The sequence below is a fragment of the Terrapene carolina genome, unplaced genomic scaffold, assembly GCF_002925995.2.
Source record: "Terrapene carolina triunguis isolate 2854851 unplaced genomic scaffold, T_m_triunguis-2.0 Scaffold42, whole genome shotgun sequence".
Lineage (NCBI taxonomy): Eukaryota > Metazoa > Chordata > Testudines > Emydidae > Terrapene > Terrapene triunguis.
In genome coordinates this window covers 511,332-531,093 of record NW_020664393.1, presented here as the reverse complement: position 1 = coordinate 531,093, position 19,762 = coordinate 511,332, and the positions used below count along the sequence as shown (strand labels likewise).

Here is a 19,762-nt window from a genome sequence, read left to right as displayed (position 1 = left end):
GGGAGCTGCCGCAGGGCTTGGGGAGGCGGGAGGGCACAAGGTGGAAGTTTCACCTAGAGCGCGAAACATCCTTGCACCGGCCCTGGGTGAAACACTGCTGTGCTATACTTTTCATTAGCTGACATTAATAATATATGTTGCAATTAGCAATTTAAGACTAAATTCTGCCCTAATCTTCTTCACTGGGATTGCATGCAGAAGAAATCTGGACAGAATCTGGCCCATGATATTGATGTTCATTCAAGAGTCATAACAGAGTTGTTTCTGCTCTGCTGTGGCGAGGAATACTGTTGTAAGGCCAGACCCTTAGCTAGTGTAAATCAGTATAGTTTAGTTTATCCCATTATCATCATAATTCATAGAAATTCACAAATGATTCATAGAAGCAGCAGCCAAGTCAAAGTGTCTCTTGCAATTAATTTGAATTGGAATGTTATCCTCTCCCATAAATCAATCTTGTTCTTTAAACTATATTTGCAATCATCTGACTAATTAACAGTTCCATTCATTTTTCATATAATTCATCAGTCATTTCATGTAATTTTATTTCCTTTAAAGTCCTCACTTTTTGAAGAAGAAGAAAAACTGTGTACAAAATAACACTTGCATCCTTGCACAAAGTAGGGTTGGGTAAGTCACTTGTAACCTTACCCATTTAAGATAACAGAAGAAATCTATTACTGCACAGAAAAAAGAAACTTGAAATTAGAATCTTGCATCTTAAAGGAAACTTTCAGCAAGGAACTGAGTGGATGGTACTTCCCAATGTAAGATTGTTTCCTATGGTATGATCTTCAATGCATTGTCCAGACTAGTTTTAAATGATTAGCTTCACTGATATTGAAATAGCTGGATTGTTCAGTTCATCTTAAAAAGTGCAGTTCAAATTAAATTTTAATTATTAATAAATGTGTATTTATGTACATAATATCTTAAGCATTGGAGAATATTTACACATTCAAATGTTCTGTAGTATTCAGGTTCCTATAGAGTTAATTGTTGTAGGCCCTTCTTCCTTGGAAGAGGGGTGGGGAATTAATGCCTGGATGCACAAAAGAAGTTAGGTGTTCTGATGCTCAGCATCTTGGTGCCTAACTCTTAGGCACCTAGAAAATTACAGGAATATACTGGGATTCACAAAGCCTGCGTTAGCATCTAGGCTCCTATACAGTAAATGGAAAGAGATGGATGCCTTAGGCCCGTGGTCGCCAACCGGTCGATCGCAATCAACTGCTTGATCCTAGAGGATCTCCCAGTTGATTGCAATCTCCAATGGTGCAGCAGGGCTGCTGCTAAGACAGGCTCCCTGCCTGCCCAGGCCCCACGCCACTCCGAGAAGCGGCCAGCACGGCCCCGGGGGCGGGGGTGGGGGGGCAGGAGTCTCCCTCTGCGCGCTGCTCCTGCCTGCAAGCACCGCTCCCGTAGCTCCCGTTGGCCTGGATCGGGGAGCTGTGGCCAATGGGAGCTGTGGAGGCAGTGCTTGTAGAGAGGGGCAGCACGTGGAGCCATGCCCCCTCCAGCCCTCCTCCTCCAGCCAAGAAGCTACAGGGGCACGTTGGCCCCTTCCGTGAGTGGCGTGGGGCCAGGGTAGGCAGGGAGCCTGCCTTAGCCTTACTGCGCCACCGACTGGGAGCCACAGGAGGTAAGTGCTGCCCAACGAGAGGCCACACCCCTTGGAGGGGGGTAAGGTTTTTCCCTGATGTCTCTATAGTAGAGGTATCAGAATAGCATGAAGGTAAATCCCTTGCTGATAAAGATTCCTTTAAAACCATAAAGAGCATTTACAAGGTTGGAGGATTAAAAAAACAGAAGTCAACATCTAGTTGCTTTAAAAAAAAAAAGGCAATACATGTTGCCAAACCCATCAGTAAGAGCTAAGAATTATGTACATGTATGACAGTGACTTTATACACACAGAAACTGTATTAAATAATTTGTTGGGTCAGATTTTGCCATCTGTCATTATGCAGAACTCCCCCCGTATACACACCCTTTCTAGTCTTATTTCCAGTAGCATGGACAGACTCAGATCCCCTCTCAGATTCCACTAGAATAATCATCCAGTATACAATATGGAGGAATTATGCACCCTGGCAATCAGAACACCCCTTTTCTCATCTCTGCTATCAAGGAAGAACTGTGCAATCTGAGAATTCAAGGCAGTTCCAGTTCTTCCACCAGTCCAGTGAGTTACAGCATATTTCCTCAACTCAGTGAAACTCCAAACTGAGCCTTGTAAGTTAGAAAGCAGTGTTTCTACAAGGGTGGTTTCCAGACTGATTATAGGGTTGCCTGGTGTCTGGTTTTTGACCTGAAAGTCTGGTCGAAAGGGGAACTTGGCAGTGTCCAGTTAGCAGTGCTGACACACTAAAAGTCTGGTTACCTACAGTAACTGTCCTCTGTCTTGGGTCGGTGTGTGTGTGTGGGGATGGAGAAGCAGCAGCAGCTGCTGCTGGAGGAACCATGGAGCATTTGAGATACCAGCAGTACCCCCTCTCCCAGAGCACAGCTCTCCCTCCCCCATCCTACCCCACTCACCCCCCACCCCGGAGTGCTGTTCTCTCTCTCCAATGTCCTGCCCCACTCACCCCTCTACCCCTAGAGCCCTACTCAGCTGGCAGGGGAGGGTGGTGGAGAGAGCATTACATTATTACAATGTTAAGCTATGATCAAGATATAATTGTCTCCCTGGGTGAATATTCACAAAAGTAGTAGGTAATTATCTTTCATGGATACTCAAATTGTCATTCAGGTAGTAATGTGGGAAAACAATGAGTAATCCTTTCTGGATAAATAAGGTACCTGTTCATCTGTGTTTACAACTGTTTCATATTCTCCATAATGTCCATAATGATATTTCCTTTGTAAAGCGCTTGGAGATCCACTGAGGAAAAGCATTATAGAAGAGCTAGATTTTATGATCACCAGACAGGTCAATATTTTTCAAACTTAGGGGCCCAAAGTGAGGTTTCTAAGGGTGCTGAACACCTGCGGCTCTCTCTGATTTGTGAGCTCTAAGCACTTGTGAAAATCATGACACTTCTATTTAAAGGCCTTGAATATGGGTTTAGGAATCTGTTTTTCAGCAACCAGGTTTGAAAAGTTGGGCTAGCGTATCATTTACAGTGCTAGTATAAGGAGATGCAGTGTTTTGGGGAACACTAATACACTACAATTGCTTTTGTGAGGGCATATTAACTGGAATTACTGTAGGAAATTCCTCTGTCAGAGGAATGCAGATAATTAAATAGGCGTAATGACTAAGCCAAATTGTGCAGTACCTTCCAATGAAATAAATGAGATCTCTCTGCACAAAAGGACTCTGCTGTCAGGTCCTGAGAATAAACACATGTGGAGATTTAGAAAAGTCAGCCAATGACTCAAGTTCACAATTTTAACTGCTCATAACTGGTATATTGTGTGTTACCAATACAGAGAGGTTCTTTATAATTCTACCAGGTTAAACAAATAATGAGAGGTAGGGTTCAGTTGATTGTTACCTGAAATTGGGTTTATTTCCTTTGGAAAAAATGTTTATGATCTTATAAAAATTCAAAATACAGTACTCTTCTCACTTATAGTATGGAGAACTGAGAAGCTTATTGCAATTTTCCTTCTAAATTCCTGGTAATTTTTATTTCAATCCTTTGCAGTTATACCTGAATCTGAATGCTGAATATTTAATATTACTTTTCTTTTACAAAATCTTCAGGTTGTAGAATAAACTTTAACTTTAAACCATTTACCTTGTATTAACGCTTAATACAACAAAGGTCACTGAATAAAAGAGACTGTAGAATATAATTCAGTAATTACTCAAAAGTGTGTTCTCTATCTTAAAATAACTTTTACGTGTGTTAGTGGATATCTTGCTTTTCTCTTTATATATATATATATATATATATATATATATATATATACACACACACACAACTAAGAAATACTGATTATCAACAAAATAGAAATTACAGTTAATAATACATCTTCTCCTAGTCTATTTTCAGGTTAAAGTCCAGAACAGTTTTGCAATATCTAGACAATTAAAAGGATGTAATATGATGTACTAAAATGATTTTATAGTACCCATTAATCCTGTATCCTAACTATATATTAGTACATATAATGTATAAAATGACATCTGTAAAATTACTGTCAGCCATATTCTGATCCATCCTATGCCCCGTACTAGGGACAAAAAATGAATCTATCATCTTTCCCCTCCACTCCAAAAACAATTTAATTTCTAGAGTAACAGGGCATGCCTATAGCCAGGATGTCAGACATTTTATTACGGTGGGTTGAGGAAAGTAAGTGTGGCCTGCAAAACAGCAGGCACACTAATCCCACATGTGACATCTACACAGGAAGTGCTACAATCCCAGTGAAAGTCCTGCTCATTGCCTGCACCTAATTTATTTGGGCCAAGATTTTTAAACCCTTGGGATCTGCTGGCTGCTCATCACGTGTGAAAAATCAGGGCACTTATTTAGCTGCCTCAAATATGGATTTAGGATTTAGACACACATTTTCTCAAAATCTTGGCCTGTACCCACAAGCAGGAATAAATAATTTTGCAATGTTCCAGCCTGCCTTTGGTCTTTCCCTCCTTCTGGTCTGTGAATGAGTAGGTGGCTTGAAGTAGTAAACAAAAGAATGACTCTTCAGTTTCTACAGTCTTCATTTAGTTAATTTTTTCAGTATGTATTTATTCCTTGTGAAACAAAAAACATAGCATCAAAGACAAAAACTGAGTCACAGTAGCTGCTATTATTCAATCTCTGGCATAAGGATTTATCATTGATATCACCCAAAATACATAATCACTGAAGCTAATGTAATACAACACCCCGTTTCTATGGAAGCTGAAAAAAACAGGCAGCTAGCCTACCAAGCCACCCTTCCCCCAACTATAAAGGGGTTTTGTTATATGTTTGTTCCTTGGGGGACCTCTCTAGTTACCTCTCTACTGTAAAAACTGAGCATTTATTCCTACGCTTTGTTTCATATCTTTTAACTAGTTACTGATCCAGGAGAGGACCTTCCATCTTATCCCATGACTGCTTACTTTGCTTAAGAGTAGGATTGCCAACTTTCTAATCACACAAAACCAAATACCCTTGCCCCGCCCCTTCTCTGAGTTCCCGCCCCTGCTCACTCCATCCCCCCTCCCTCCATCGCTCACTCTCCTCTACCCTCACTCACTTTCATGAGGCTGGGGTAGGGGGTTGGGGTGTGGAAGGAGATAAGGGCTCTGGCTGTGGGTGCAGGCTTCAGGTTGGGGTCACAAATGAGAGGTGTGGGGTACAGGAGGGGGCTCTGGGCTGGGGCAGGGAGTTGGGGAGTGAGAGGGGGTGAGGGCTCTGGGCTGGGGGTGCAGGCTCTGGGGTGGGGCCGTGGATGAAGGGTTTGGGTGCAGGAGTGGGCTCCAGTCTGGGACGGGGGGTTGGGTGCAGGAGGGGATTAGGGCTCCAGGAGGGAGTTTGGGTGTGGAAGGGGGTTCAAGGCTGGGGCAGGGGGTTGGGGTACAGGCTCTGGGAGGGAGTTAGGGTATGTAAGGGGTTCTGACCTGGGGCAGGGGGTTGGGGTGTGGGAGGGGTTTGGGGTGTAGGCTCCAGCCGGGCAGTGCTTACTTCAGGCAGCCTCCGGTCCACGGCGCAGAGGGACTAAGGCAGGCTCCCTGCCGGCCCTGGCTCCTCGTGGCTCCCAGAAGTGGAGACATGTCCCCCCTCCAGTTCCTAGGTGCAGGGGCAGCTAGGGGGCTCTGCGCACTGCCCGTGTCCGCAGGCGCCGCCCCTGAAGATCCCATTGGCCATGGTTCCTGGCCAATGGAAACTGTGGAGCCAGTGCTCAGGGCGTGAGCGGCGTACGGAGCTATCCTCTAGTCATCTGGTATGGAGGCTGATTTAAATGATAGGTTAATTGCAGTTAGTAGTTCTGCAATTTCGTATTTGAGTTCCTTCAGAACTCTTGGGTGAATACCATCTGGTCCTGGTGACATATTACTGTTTAATTTATCAATTTGTTCCAAAACCACGCCACCTGTATGGAAACAGCAACCTGGGACCTTTTAGGGGCCTTTTTCTACCACAGTCCCATTTTTATCACAGTATGGCACTCAAAGCCATGTATGGTGGTCCAAATGTCAAACATTTCAGTTGACTGAGGGCACAATGGCAAGTCACTCCCAAAGCATCTGATTATAGTTCTGCAGTGCACACCCTGCCATGCTTTATTGCTCACGTTAATCTAATTCTTTCATAGATCTGTCAAGCTTCATCATCTCAGCTTTAAATGTACACAGACTTTATATTACCAAGTGTATTTAAAGTATGTCATGATTGGAGCAAGGGACTAAGATTTTAGAACTTTTATGCAGTCTTTACAATTATAAATATTTACTACAGTGATAAACATTATAGGAGACTAGATCTGGCATAGGTATAATATGAACACTGAAAAAAAATCATTTCAGCTCTAGCAATGTTGCTGGTCTTAGTGGCATCCCCTTTTTAAGTATAAGGCAGTGTTTTATAAAGTGTGAGGTGCAAAGGACTAGCCAGGTTTTTGGGGGGAATACAGACAAGTTTTTCAATTTTTCTGCAGTGTCTCAGCTTCCATTTCAAAGATAGTCTCTAGCTGGTTTTGTTGTGCAAAAAACTTTGTGATCCAAGTCTAACCAAGGCACCTATATCTGCCTAAGTTTCCAGAGATCCTGAAACAATAGCTCTAATCTTGATCTACCCCACTCGTTTCAACGTTTGCTATCTCCGTTGATAATGATATTTAACATTGTTAACTATTTCACTGCTCACATCATCTAAGAAAGGGAAAGTACCATATTATGAAAATCTGCAAAATCATTTCTGAGAGGTTGCTCATTTTGGGTAGACCTTTAACAATACAGGGTGGGATTAAGTGTGAGGATGCACAACTGGATTCATTATCCAGATGAAGGTGGGGGGACAGGGGTTCAGCTTTCAAAAGTTTGGGAAAAGCCAGTATAGGCAATATCTGTGGAACTGGTAATAGCTTTCAAATTGGAATGAACTTCTTAGATCTGTTCCTTTGCATGAGCTTGGATTTATTTCCCCTAACATAGCACTCCGTTGTGTCAGTGGTGTTGGGATGAATGGATATAATACAATTTATGTTAGATAAACAGTGAATTGGACCCTTTATGAGAAAGAGGGGAGTAGGGAAGACCCATAATGAGACTCCAGCCTTTTTCTAAGAAACAAAGGTTTCTCTGTAGCACTGTCACTCACACGGCTTGATTTTTTGGATCATTAAAATTAACTCTACAGCTGGGCAGTATTTGTTGTCCATAATAATTTTCACTATGTCGTTTTCTTGTTTAGTTAAAACAACTGGTGCTAATGAAACAAGAGCAGGTGAATTTGTGTTACTATGGCTCCTGTTTACAGTGCAGAAAAACTGTCAACACAGCGCAAAAAGAGAGAGAGAGAAAATATACTCTTTGTCAGGGACATTTCTATACTTTAGTTCAGCTTTCTGGTCTCCCATCTAGAAATCTATTCAAATTGCTGTTTTCTTCTGCTCAGCTGACATCCAGCTTCAAGTAGGACCTTCTTTTAAAAAGATAGACTAGATCTCTGGGTTTTTAAAATTTATTTAATGTCTCATTTCTTGAATCCCAGAAGAGTAACGTTCAGGGTGAAGACTTTGATCAGATAGAATAGAAAAAACTTCTTTCCAGCACATTCCCCACTGCAAATATGAAACCCCGGCTAGATAGTTATTTTGAGCATAGACTGAGATGCACAAAGAAGAAAAATACTGAAAGGCTTATCCAAGCACTTCAGCTGGTGACTTGTCATTAGAGAGCATGCTCTACCTCGTAATACAAAGTATACTCAGGCAGAGTGAAATCAAGGTCTCAAAAAAACCTACTTTGGAAAGCCCTCTAGCCTCCTAATCAGAAATGGACTAATGATCAAATAAGCAACCAAACAAACAACTGTAAGGGCCTGAATGGGAGGAGACAGGAAAAAAGGGAAGCAAATGCATGCTCTAAACCTTGTGGATCCCTTCAGGTCACAGGCCCAGAGTAGCTGTTCCACTCTTCATTGGGCATTGCTTACAATTTCTCAGCAATTGCTGAACTGTGATACAATAATCATGACCCTTAAATTTTTGAAGACTTTTGCTCATCTCCCATTAATGGATATCAGATGGCTAGAATACTGGATCATTTTGACATGGAGGGGAAATTCCACTCTGCTGTGCCCCAAACACAAACAAATTAATGGGTCCATCCTTGTGCATTTTCAAAGGCGTGGGCCACATAACTAGACAGTTTCCTCCCTTTAAAAGCTGCCTGCTGCACTGATTGTTTTGTGACTCTCCAGCCAAACAAAATGTTGGAGGAATTCCCATCTTTTTACAAGAACAGGTGTTTTTAATAAAAATCAAGTGACAACCCAAAGAAAACAAACTTAGCACTGGGCACACACACCCGTATGCTAGAGGCACAGAACCTAGCAGAAATGTTAACACAAATCTCTCTCTGACTGTGAATGGGTGTCCACCTCACACTCGCCTTGAAGGGTTTAATGAAGGCCAGGTGGGCCAATTAACCTATTGGACTGAAGGCTGATAGGAAAATCGTAATGAGGGGAAGCTCAGCTGTGTGGGAACAGGTGGAGCTGATAACAGAAAGGGGGCTGCTGCTAGGAAAGGGAAGTCACCCCCTAGGAAGAGGGAGGAGGGTTTGGGAGCTGGTACTCCCAGAAAAAGGAGGGGAACCAGGAGAGTTAGGAAGCAATCCAAGGCAGTAGGACTGGGAAAGGATACCCATATCTGCTGGGTTGAGGGTCCCTGGACCGGAACCTGGAGTAGAGCGTGGGACTGGGTTCCTCTGCCAGCCACAAAGGGTATTGCATAGACCAGGCACAGGCCATAAACAGGAAGACTGCCTGGGTCACTGTGTGGGTGACAGAGAATTGAAGGACTGTACCCTGGAAGTGGGGGGGAAACACTAAGTAACCTGGCCAGAGGGCTAAGTCATGAAGAGGACATTGCAGTGTCTGAGCGAGAGAAGGGCCACAGACCTGAGAGACAGACAGACAGCAGAAGGGGGGCATCCACCTTGAGAGCCAATCCCCAGAGTGACCAGGAGTGAGTGGAGGGGACCAAGCGGTGAGTGGAGCACCCGGTGACACTACCCCATATTAACATAATAAATCCCTATGCTTTGTTAATTATGAGATGGCAAATCCAGCACAGTCCCGTAGCCATGGAGGTTCCCCCAGCTAAAGGAGCCAGTGCATTCTTCCTGCAGAAGAAGGTAGAGAGACTGTTTTGGGGCAGAAATAGGGATGCATTCATACTACACAGTACAAAGCTCAGCTCCTTAGAGTTGAGGCCAGAGGATCAGCCACAGTTTGGATCCTCCCCAAGTGGAAGAGTGTATTGGAGCTTCAAAAGGGTACTTTAGATCTTTTTCCCCATCACTTCTCCTGCTATTCAGGCAGTGTTCCTGGACTTGGCCTACTATATAAGAAGTTTGGTGTAATGTTTACACTGCTACGTATTTAACTCCTCATGAAGTGAGATAATGTAACTTATTGTGCTACCAGCAGCATATGGATCATGTGCAACTGTGTCTTAATAGGCATTTGTTTATTTTTAACTACTTGATAAGCATTCCAGGTACACCCTAGTAGAACACACCCATCTCCAAACATACCAGGTCCACCCTAATATTCCATTGACAGCAACAGAATGTTGTTAGTATAAGGAGCACTGCACATGAACTAGAAGATCAGTAATGAAGGGGTTAAATAAAAAGGTCCATATAAAATTTAAGGGCCCCACTCTTTCTATCTATCTTTGGTATTTATATGGAGCCCATCACTATAGTATTTAAGCACAATCTTCAATGTATTTCACCTCACAATATACATAGTCACACAGGAAGACTGTGCGGTATGACTTAAACACAGGTCTCCCAAGTCCAAGGCTAGGGCACTAACCACTGGACCATCCTTCCTGTCTGTCAAGGATGAGATTTAATGGGGATTACCTATGTGGTAAGGTACCACTCAGCATGAATAAGAGTGGCAAAGTCAATCTCTAAATGACTGTTTGTTTGTTTGTTTGTTTGTTTTTTTAAACAAACAGATTTCAGTGAAACAGTACAGCCATCCATGGAGCATTTGACATGTAGGTTGGTGATTGTGAAATACGCAGAGTAGAGAGGCTACAAACACAGAGAACTAATAATAAAGGGGGCTTTCAACTATATTAACTGGGTACATGTTACCTCAAGATGGGATGTAGAGATAAAATTTCTAGATGCCATTAATGACTGCTTCTTGGAACATCTTGTCCTGGAACCCACAAGGAGAGAGGCAATTCTTGTTCTACTCCCAAGTGGAGCACAGGATCGGTCCAAGAACTGCTCAGTAATAGTGACCATAATGTAATTAAATTTAACATCCTCGTAGGGGGGAAAATATCAAAGAAAACCTCCACAGTAGCATTTAACTTCATAAAGGGGAACTACACAAAAATGAGGAAGCTAGTAAAATGGAAATTAAAAGAAACAATCACAAGAGTGAAAAGCCTGCAGGCTGCATGGAAATTATTTTAAAACACTATAATAGTGTCTCAAACTAAATGTATATCTCAAATCAGTATTAAAGTATAATTAGACAGACCAAGAAAGAATTTGGAGAGCAACTACTAAAAGACAGGAAAAAAATGCTGTTATGTTTTGTAAGTACATCAGAAGCAGGAAGCCTGCCAAACAATCATTGGAGCCACCAGACAATCAAAGTGCGAAAGGAGGACTCAAGGAACACAAAGCCATTGCAGAGAAGCTAAATGAATTCTTTGTATCAGTCTTCACTGCAGAGAATGGGAGTGAGATTGCCACACCTGAGCCATTCTTTTCAGGTGACAAATATGAGGAACTGTCTCAGGTTGAGGTGTCAGTAGAGGAGGTTATGGTACAAATTGATAAATCAAACAGTCATAAGTCAAAAGGACTAGATGACATTCACCAAGGAGTTCTGAAGGAACTGAAATATGAAACTGCAGAATTAACTGTGGTATGTAACCTATCGCTTAAATCAGCCTCTGTACCAGATCACTGAAGGATAGCTAATGTAACACTTTTTTGTTTTAAAGACTCCAGAAGTGATCCTGGCAGTCACAGGCTGGTAACTTCAGTAGAGGGCAAATTGATTGAAACTATAGAAGAACAGCTATGTTGAGGAAGAGTCAACACGGCTTTTGTAGAGGGAAATCATGCCTCACCAATCTGTTAGAATTCTTTTGATAGTGTCAACCAGCATGTAGACAAGGGTGATCCAGTTGATCTATGTACTTGGATTTGACAAGGTCTCACACCAAAGCCTCTTAAACAAAGTAAGCAGTCATGGGATAAGAGGCAAGGTCCTCTCATGGATCAGTAATTGGTTAAAGGATACGAAACTGAGGGCAGGAATAAAGGGCCAGTTTTCACAGTGGAGAAAGATAAACAGAGGGGTTTCCCCAAGGATATGTACTGGGACCTGTGCTGTTCAACATTCATAAATGAGCTGGAAAAAGGGAGATAAACAGCGAGGTGGCAAAGTTCGGAGATGATACAAAATTTCTCAAGCTGATTAAGTCCAAGGCTAACTGTGAAGAATTGCAAAAGGATCTCACAAAAATGGATGACTGGGCAACAAAATGGCAGATGAAATTCAACATTGATAAGTGCAAAATAATGCACATTGAAAAATATAATTCTAAATTCACATACAAAATGATGAAGTCTAAATTAGATGTTACCACTCAAGAAAGAGAACTTGGGGTAATTGTGGATAGTTCTCTGAAATGTGCAGCACAGTCTAAAAAGCTAACAGAATGTTAGGGCCTGTTAGGAAAGGGATAGAAAATAAGACAGAAAATATCACAATTCAACTGTATAAATCCATGGTACAGTCATGCCTTGACTATTGCGTGTAGTTCAGGTCGCCTCATTTCAAAAAAGATAGATTATTTGAAAAAGTACAGAGTCGGACAACAAAAATGATGAGGGGTATGGAATAGCTTCCCTATGAGCACATCTTAAAAAGTCTGGGACTGTTCATCTTAGAAAAAGAGATGACAAAGGGGGGCTATGATAGAGAACCATAAAATCACGACTGCTGTGGAGCAAGTGAACAGGGAAGTGTTATTCACCCTTTCACATAACACAAGAACCAGGGGTCACCCAACAAAATTAATAGGCAGACAGTTTAAAATAAACATAAGGCAGTACTATTTCACACAACGCACAGTCAACCTGTGGAGCTCAGTGCCAGAGGCTGTTGTGAAGGCCAAAACGATAAATGGGTTAAAAAAAGAATTAGATAAGTTAATGGAGGATAGGTCCATCAATGGCTATTAACTAAGACGGTCAAGGTTTGAAACCCCATGCTCTGCTAGTCCCTAAATTTCTGATAGTCAAAACATGGGACTTGACAACAGCTGATGGATCAGTCAATAATTGCCGTGTTCTTTTCATTCCCTCCGAAGCATCTGGCACCTGCCACTGTAGGAAGACAGGATACTGGGCTAAATGGACCATTAATCTGACTCCGTATAGCCATTCTTATGTTCTTAATCTGATTATATTCTTGAGCTGTACAATTTATCTAAGACTCTTCCCCTGCACACAATATCCTAAAACCCTAAGCAGGAGTCTGCTGCTAGGAAAGAAGCACAGATGCAAAAAGGCATTCTTGGCCATTCCTGCAATTTAAGCACTTAAAATGGCTGAGGCTGCCCTTTGTGAAAATGAGTCACAAAATGTGGGCCAATTCTTCCAATTGGAGGAAGCGTATATAATCTCTGCTATTTCCCCTGGTTATTTACTCCACCCTAGCATCATTACCTCAGACTTAATGGGACTGATTCAAAGCCAGCTAGCTTTCATCCAAGTTGCTATCTTGATTAGACATGGGAAGAAGCAGTCAACTGTATTGTCTGGACCCAATAAAAAGGGGAACTATAGCCAAATGTCCTACTGAAGGCCCCAAAGTTCACCTAGCCTACCTCTCTGGATAGTTTCGCATACATACAGGAAGGAGGAGAGAATGGAGTCCTATGTTACCTGCACAAGAGATCTCTCATGACAGGTGTGTAATTACCCAACTCTGCCTTCTGTCAGAAAGGAAAGAACAGCACCATTTAGACTGAATTGGTCAATCTCTGACTGGGTCTATAATATGGCTGGTCAGAAAATTTTGAAGTGTTGACAAAGGCTAAAGCAACAATACTTTGTGGTCAGTAATACGAAGGCTGCTGATAAATCTCAAGGTATCAGCACATAGGTATATATTTATAAACTGATATGATGGCCACATGCGTACACACTCTTATGACACCAGAAAAGTGTCCCACCCTTCCTGTACCAATTGTTAAGGTCACTGCATGGGGCACGAATACATACACACGGACATACTGGAATGTCTGTGGCAGCAGAAAGACAGAGCAGCCTTTTCCAAATCCATACTGCCACTCAGTTGCAGTTGGTTGCTAAGGAGTGTGCTCAAGAGATATGCTATATGCTCTTTTTCCTACACTCTGAGACTTCTCCCACACTCCACAGGTCAGATAGTTCTCTGCCTGGTAGCATCTTGCCAATCGGAAACATTTTGACACCTGAATTTGTGTAACAGAAAATAACTTTCCATTGCTATAGGTAGGGGTATCCTGCCCTTTGTCAAGAATGCTCTAAAGAATGTTAGTTATGCCCTGTAATCCCTGTGCATATTCAGTAAAGACCAGAGGGGTAGCCGTGTTAGTCTGCATCTGAAGAAGTGAGGTTCTTACCCACGAAAGCTTATGCTCCCAATACTTCTGTTAGTCTTAAAGGTGCCACAGGACCCTCTGTTGCTTTTTATAGTAAAGACCAGTAGTCTTTCACCTTTTCCCTACTGCTGACATGCTATTCAGACTCATATGGGCCAACCTGATAACTTAATACTGGCAAGGCAAACTTGTACTTCTCATTGTTTTTATAGAATGATCACTGCTTAAGCCCCAAAAGATGTCTGTAGTTAGCACTTACGCAAACAGAGATCACCTTTAAAAAATGCTTGTTATCCTCTTTAGATGCACCTCTTGCCTGAATCAAATTATATAAACTAGTTTACAAAGTTGAGATTTGAAAATACTAATCTCTGAAGAAATAATAGAAAAAGTTAAAAAAAATACCCATCCGTGCACAACTCCATAAGCAAGTGATAGGTAAACCAGATTAAAATGCAAATTTAAAAAGCTAAGAAGGAAGTTAGTGACTGACTAGTATTTTGGAGGAAAGACTCTTCAGCTGAGAGCTGAAAAACCTCCCCCTGCAGTTCTCCACTATTCCATGGCTCCTCAAGCAGAAACAGGGATAACAAAACTTGATGTTCTTTCTCTTTTGAAAAAGTGGAGAGGTAAAATTTAAAAAAAAAAACAGTAAAAGAAAAAAATCTTGATACTCCAAATAAGGGCTATTCAATGCAAATTATGCATGCTGGAGGAGATTACAAAGATAGGAGGGACTTGGATAAATAAGATTCAATTGAAAAACAATTGAAGTTGATTCCACAGTATTTCCAGCTGTGACAAAAAAAAAAAAAAAAAAAAAAAAAAAAAACAGAAATCCTGGAAATCTTGCCAGAAAACCAGTTCTTGAAAGAGAGCAGAGGTCAGACTGAGCTGAATTAGAGCATACAAGCACTTCCCTGATAGCCCCAGACAAATGCTGTTTCTGCAGATGGTTGTGAAGAGAGGCTTTTGAATCTGAATGGATCTGAAGTGCTGTCTGATTGACTATAGGGATCGCAACAGTAGGCCAAATCCTGAACATTAAGGTCTCCGGGGTAGAAAGGGACCCTACACCTGTCCTAACTGGTCACTTGAGGGTTCTCCCAACATGAAAGAATCTTCAGCTGGTATAAAGCTGTTACAGCAACTCTAGACAGTTAAACCATATCAGACTGCAAAGGTATGTTACTTTGCTACTACAGCCACTCATTCTTCCTTTTACGGACCATAGTTTAAGCCAGGGGTCTCAAACTCAAATGACCACAAGGGCCACATGAGGACTAGTGCATTGGCCCGAGGGCCACACCACTGACACCCCCCCCCCCTGGCCCCCCCCCCCCCCCCCTTCCCCCCCCTCCCTGAGGTCCTGCCCCTTCCCCGTCTCTTCTCCCCCTCCCCCCGAGCGTGCTCCTTCCCCCTCCCTCCTGGAAGGTGCTAAGCATTATACAGAGCATACAGATCACTGCTGCTCCTACAAGTCATTTCCAAGCGGTTTTAATAAAATATATACACTCAGTAATGCACCTCACTCAAAGGACAAAACATGCACTTAGTTAGATTTACTTCTGTTAAAGCCCCCGCACTGCATTGGGCTGCACCACCACTCCACCACTGCTCTGCCTCTTCCAGGGGTGGCAGGTTTGTAGACATTTTGGTGGTGCCCAGAACCTGCCCCCCCAAACTCCACCCCCACCTGCCTAAGGCTCTGGGAGGGAGTTTGGGTGGGGGTGGGGGTCTGGGGTGCAGGCTCTGGGATGGAGTTTGGGTGCTGGGTGCAGGCTCCGGGCTGGGACAGGGGGTGGAGGTGCAGACTGTGGGATGGAGTTTGAGTGCTGGGTGAAGGCTCCAGGCTGGGGCAGGGGGTGGGGGTGCAGGCTCTGGGATGGAGTTTGGGGTTAGGAGGGGGTGCAGAGATGAGGCCGGGGGACACTCGGGGGAGGTGCGTGGGGGCAGCAGGCGGGGCCGGGGGAGAGACCCGGCCCCAAACATTGGGGAGCAGCGAGCAGGGAGCTTAGCTGCCACATAAAATAACTAGGGGGGGGGGGGGGGGGGAGTTGGGCGGGGACCGGAAGTAACGGGGGGGGCACGGGGAGCTTGGTGGGCCGCAGGGAAGAGCTCCACGGGCCACATGCGGCCCCCGGGCCACGTGTTTGAGACCCCTGGTTTAAGCCAAATTTTGAGCTCTACAGGGCAGGGACTTGTTTACACAGCATCATGCATTGCGTCTATGATGAGGTAGAAACAATCACAGATACCTTAGAAATTCACCCACAAAACATTAGGGTATGTTTACAGCTTCCTGGCCTTTTAAATAATGTAGTGAGCTTGTAATTATTTAAACTGCAAGCTCTTTGGGGGCAGAGAGCTTGTTGTCTTACTCTTTGGAAATCACCTAGCATACTTTTACTGCTATATAAATAATAATCATAATAATTACCTGCTATGACCTACCAATACTCCCACATACTTTATAAGGAAGTGATTAGGGCATGTGGGGAAGGGAATCGATTTAGACTGAAACAAACATCTCGATACTTTGCCTTATTTTATTTATTTGGGGCCAGATTATGATCTCCTTATTCATGTTAAATAGTGCCTTGCACCACTGAGACTACATGTGGAGCAAGGTACTATTCAGTGTGACAAAGGATATGGCAATCTGATCCTTGTGTTAAAACAAGGGAAACAATGATTGAGCATTAGATGTGTGTTACTTACGGTTCAGCCTCAACGCTCTGATCAGGAGCTACATAGTTGGCAGGGATGTAGCCACGGAGCTTCTGTCCAGGCCGTGTTGATCCACTGTCCAGGAGGAGGCTAGCATACCACCAGCCCTCCAGAGATGTATCCAGCACTTCGAGTTTATCTCCAGCTCGGAAGCTCAGGTCCTCCTTAGTGCGGCCCTGATAATCAAAAAGTGCTACAAACTTGTGGTGGTTCTTGGGCTTGGGCAAAGGAATTCTAGTCACATCTTTCTTTGTTGTTATCTGAGAAGTATTCTCTGTCTGGCAGTCATCTCCCGACCAGCCCAGGTTATCTTGGCCCATCCCCGTCTTATAGCTCTCTCCCTGTCCGCCATCACTCTCTTGGAAGAGCCAAGGGGCACACCGCTGCATCCAAGTGCAATGTTTCCGGCAAAAGTTCCCCATGCTGCTCCTCTGTTTCTTTGTGGCTTCTTCTCTCTTCCTTATGTCTCTTTTCTTTTCCAAGTGGCAATACCTTTATACATACTTTTGCATTATCATCCGTTTAGTTCTTTGCAGGATATTTTTCCTCCTTTGGTACAGGATTAAATAAATTTTGCTGCAGCTGGAAACTTTTCTCTCCAGAGCCCCAATGAGAGCTCCTTTCAGGCAGCTTCAGACTCAGGAATTATACCTGAGCATTAAAGTGCAATAGTGCATGTGGGTGAATTGTTTGCTTCCTCTTCTGATCAAGAAAACAAAAAAAGAAAGTGTTTGGGCCAAAATCTGGGAGCAACAGACAATCATTGATCTTTTTGTCCTGCCAAAAGAAAAAAAATGTAAAAATAATTAGGAATCATTAGAAAATCTTAGTGTTGACTCTTCCCAAGTTGTACTGCTTCTGATAATTCTTTTTCTTGTCCCATATGGGTGCCTGCTCTGTGATCAGCAGGGAACCTCTCTGCACATTCTAGCTCTTGATAATGAATAACCAACCTGGCCAGCCTGTTGTTTTCACAGCCTGAGACGTGGCCTGCCTGAATATTTTTATTTGCTTCCTCATTTGCTTTGGTTTCTCTTCTCAGAGGTATGCGAGTAGGATTCCCAGTGTCCCTCCAGTGCCCCCACCTGGGAGCACAACTGCTGCTGCTTTCAACATGCAAGCTTACATTGCTTTTATGTCAGGGCTTTAGAAATCCCCTTACTGTGCTTGAAGTTCTTGAACTAGGTTTGGCACTTTACAAAAGGAAAAATAAATATTTGCCTGTTACAGTGAAAGTAATAGATTTTAATTCCTTCCTCATTCTTTGACTTAAAAATTAAACGCACTAGCCATAGAATCATGTTACATTGTTGAATTGTACCAGCCTTTCAGGATAAATAACTATTATACTAGAGAGACAAGGCAGGTAGGTAATCTTTTATTGGATCAATTTCATAACAATATCCAATAAAAGATATATATATATATATATATGTATAGTGTTGTGGTAGCTGTGTTGGTACCAGGATATGAGAGATACAAGGTGAGGTATATGAGAGATACAAGGTGAGGTGTGTGTGTGTGTGTGTGTGTGAAGAGTAAGATATATACAGATAACCAAGTGGGTTATTTTTTTGTCAATTTCCCTGGGGGGAAACTATATTTCAAAAACCAGTGTTACACTTCCTGGGGGTACCCAAGGCTATAAGGTGCCTAGTTACCAACTATCTTTAGCATGAGGAAACCTTGTCTGTGCCTGCCAGGGGTCAGATCCCCAACTCCACCAGCCACGGGCAAGCTAAACACTCTAGGCCTACAGAGGCCTTGCACTCTCTCTGCTGGTTAGCTATTGGCACACTCCAACCCCTGAGAAGAGACAGGAGGGAGCTGGATGTGCCACAGGTGCAAACACTGACACATGAGAGTGTTTCTTTCGCATGAAAAATCCTAAATTTTAAGGCCAAAATCTGTCCTGATTTTCACCCCATTTAAGCCAATTAACTTGAATAGTCACAAACAGGGCATTAGTCAAGATAGATTTTGACATTTAATGTTTAATAACAGTAAACTGGAATATTTTTTTCCTGATCCACTCTGAGGATTCAGTCCTGAATATGAAGCAACCAAATCCTCATCTGGAAGAATGGGTAGCTCCCATCTCTGATATCTTCAAATAAAACAAGAAATTGAGGCTAATACACAGCCTTATCCACTAAGGAGGATGTTCCTCAGAATTTTTTTCTTGGTAACTGGTTGATAAAAATAGAGCTATAGGATGACTTTAAAGCAATACCACAATGCCCAGTGTAACAAATGCCTCCTAACGTTTGTTTAGAGACACAGAACAATAGCAATCCATATTTATATATTTAACTTTTTCCAGGTCATTCTTCCAAAGTCAAATATTGGCAAACAATTAAATTCATTGTGAGTTGCAAACAGATTTTGGTCCTCCCCACCCCACCCCCCACCCCCTTTTTTTAGACAATTCCCTTTTGTGCCAAAAGGCATAGAAACTGACTTGGCTGCTTATTTATTGGCTCCTGTGAGCTATTTATTAAATCTCTCTGCCCAACTGAGTGCACAGATAAAGAAAGTAAAGTCAATATTAGAGTTCACAAGAGACATGTTGTAGAATGATTTTTGTTACAGCATCCACTAGATTTGTTACAAAATTCTCTAGATATATTGTTTGAGGTGCCCTGGTTCAAATTACTGGCTGTAGGTCAGAACTGTCAGTTGGTCCTCAAATCTGGGTATTTCCCAAGCACATAACCAGTATATTTGTCACAATGTGAAGTTCCCTTCTAGTAACCATTTTGTCTTGGAGAGTTTACATTAGTGACTGGGTGTGTTCCTCCTGTCCTCTGTTCATTTGCATTTTCTTATATAATTACATTCTGACTCCACAGCTAAGATATTATATTTAATTATATAACTGTCAAATTAATAATGAAGTATATATGGTACTTTATCCTTAAATACCATGGTAAAGGATACATGCAGTGATACTAGGTCAGATAAAAGCTACAAGGGCAATCAATCCTCATGTTTATTATTATTATCATAAACAGCAATAAGTCACCAGGACCAGATGGTATTCACCCAAGAGTTCTGAAGGAACTCCAATGTGAAATTGCGGAACTACTGTGCATAACTGTGGTATGTAACCTATCATTTAAATCACGTTCTGTACCAAATGACTGGAGGATAGCTAATGTGACACCAATTTTTAAAAAGGGTTCCAGAGGCGATCCTGACACTTACTTAGGTCAGTAAGCCT

The 19,762-nt window shown here is 42.6% G+C and overlaps 1 protein-coding gene across 1 annotated transcript in view; it reads right to left on the bottom strand.

The window, feature by feature from the left end:
* Positions 1–16,950, bottom strand: part of FRK (fyn related Src family tyrosine kinase) — a 60,141-nt gene extending 43,191 nt beyond the window's left edge. The window contains exon 1 of the mRNA XM_024200496.1: positions 16,531–16,950. Within this exon, the coding sequence (XP_024056264.1) occupies positions 16,531–16,928 (398 nt within the window). The 5' untranslated portion in view covers positions 16,929–16,950. The remainder of the gene's footprint in view (positions 1–16,530) is intronic.
* Positions 16,951–19,762: the final 2,812 nt, after the last annotated feature.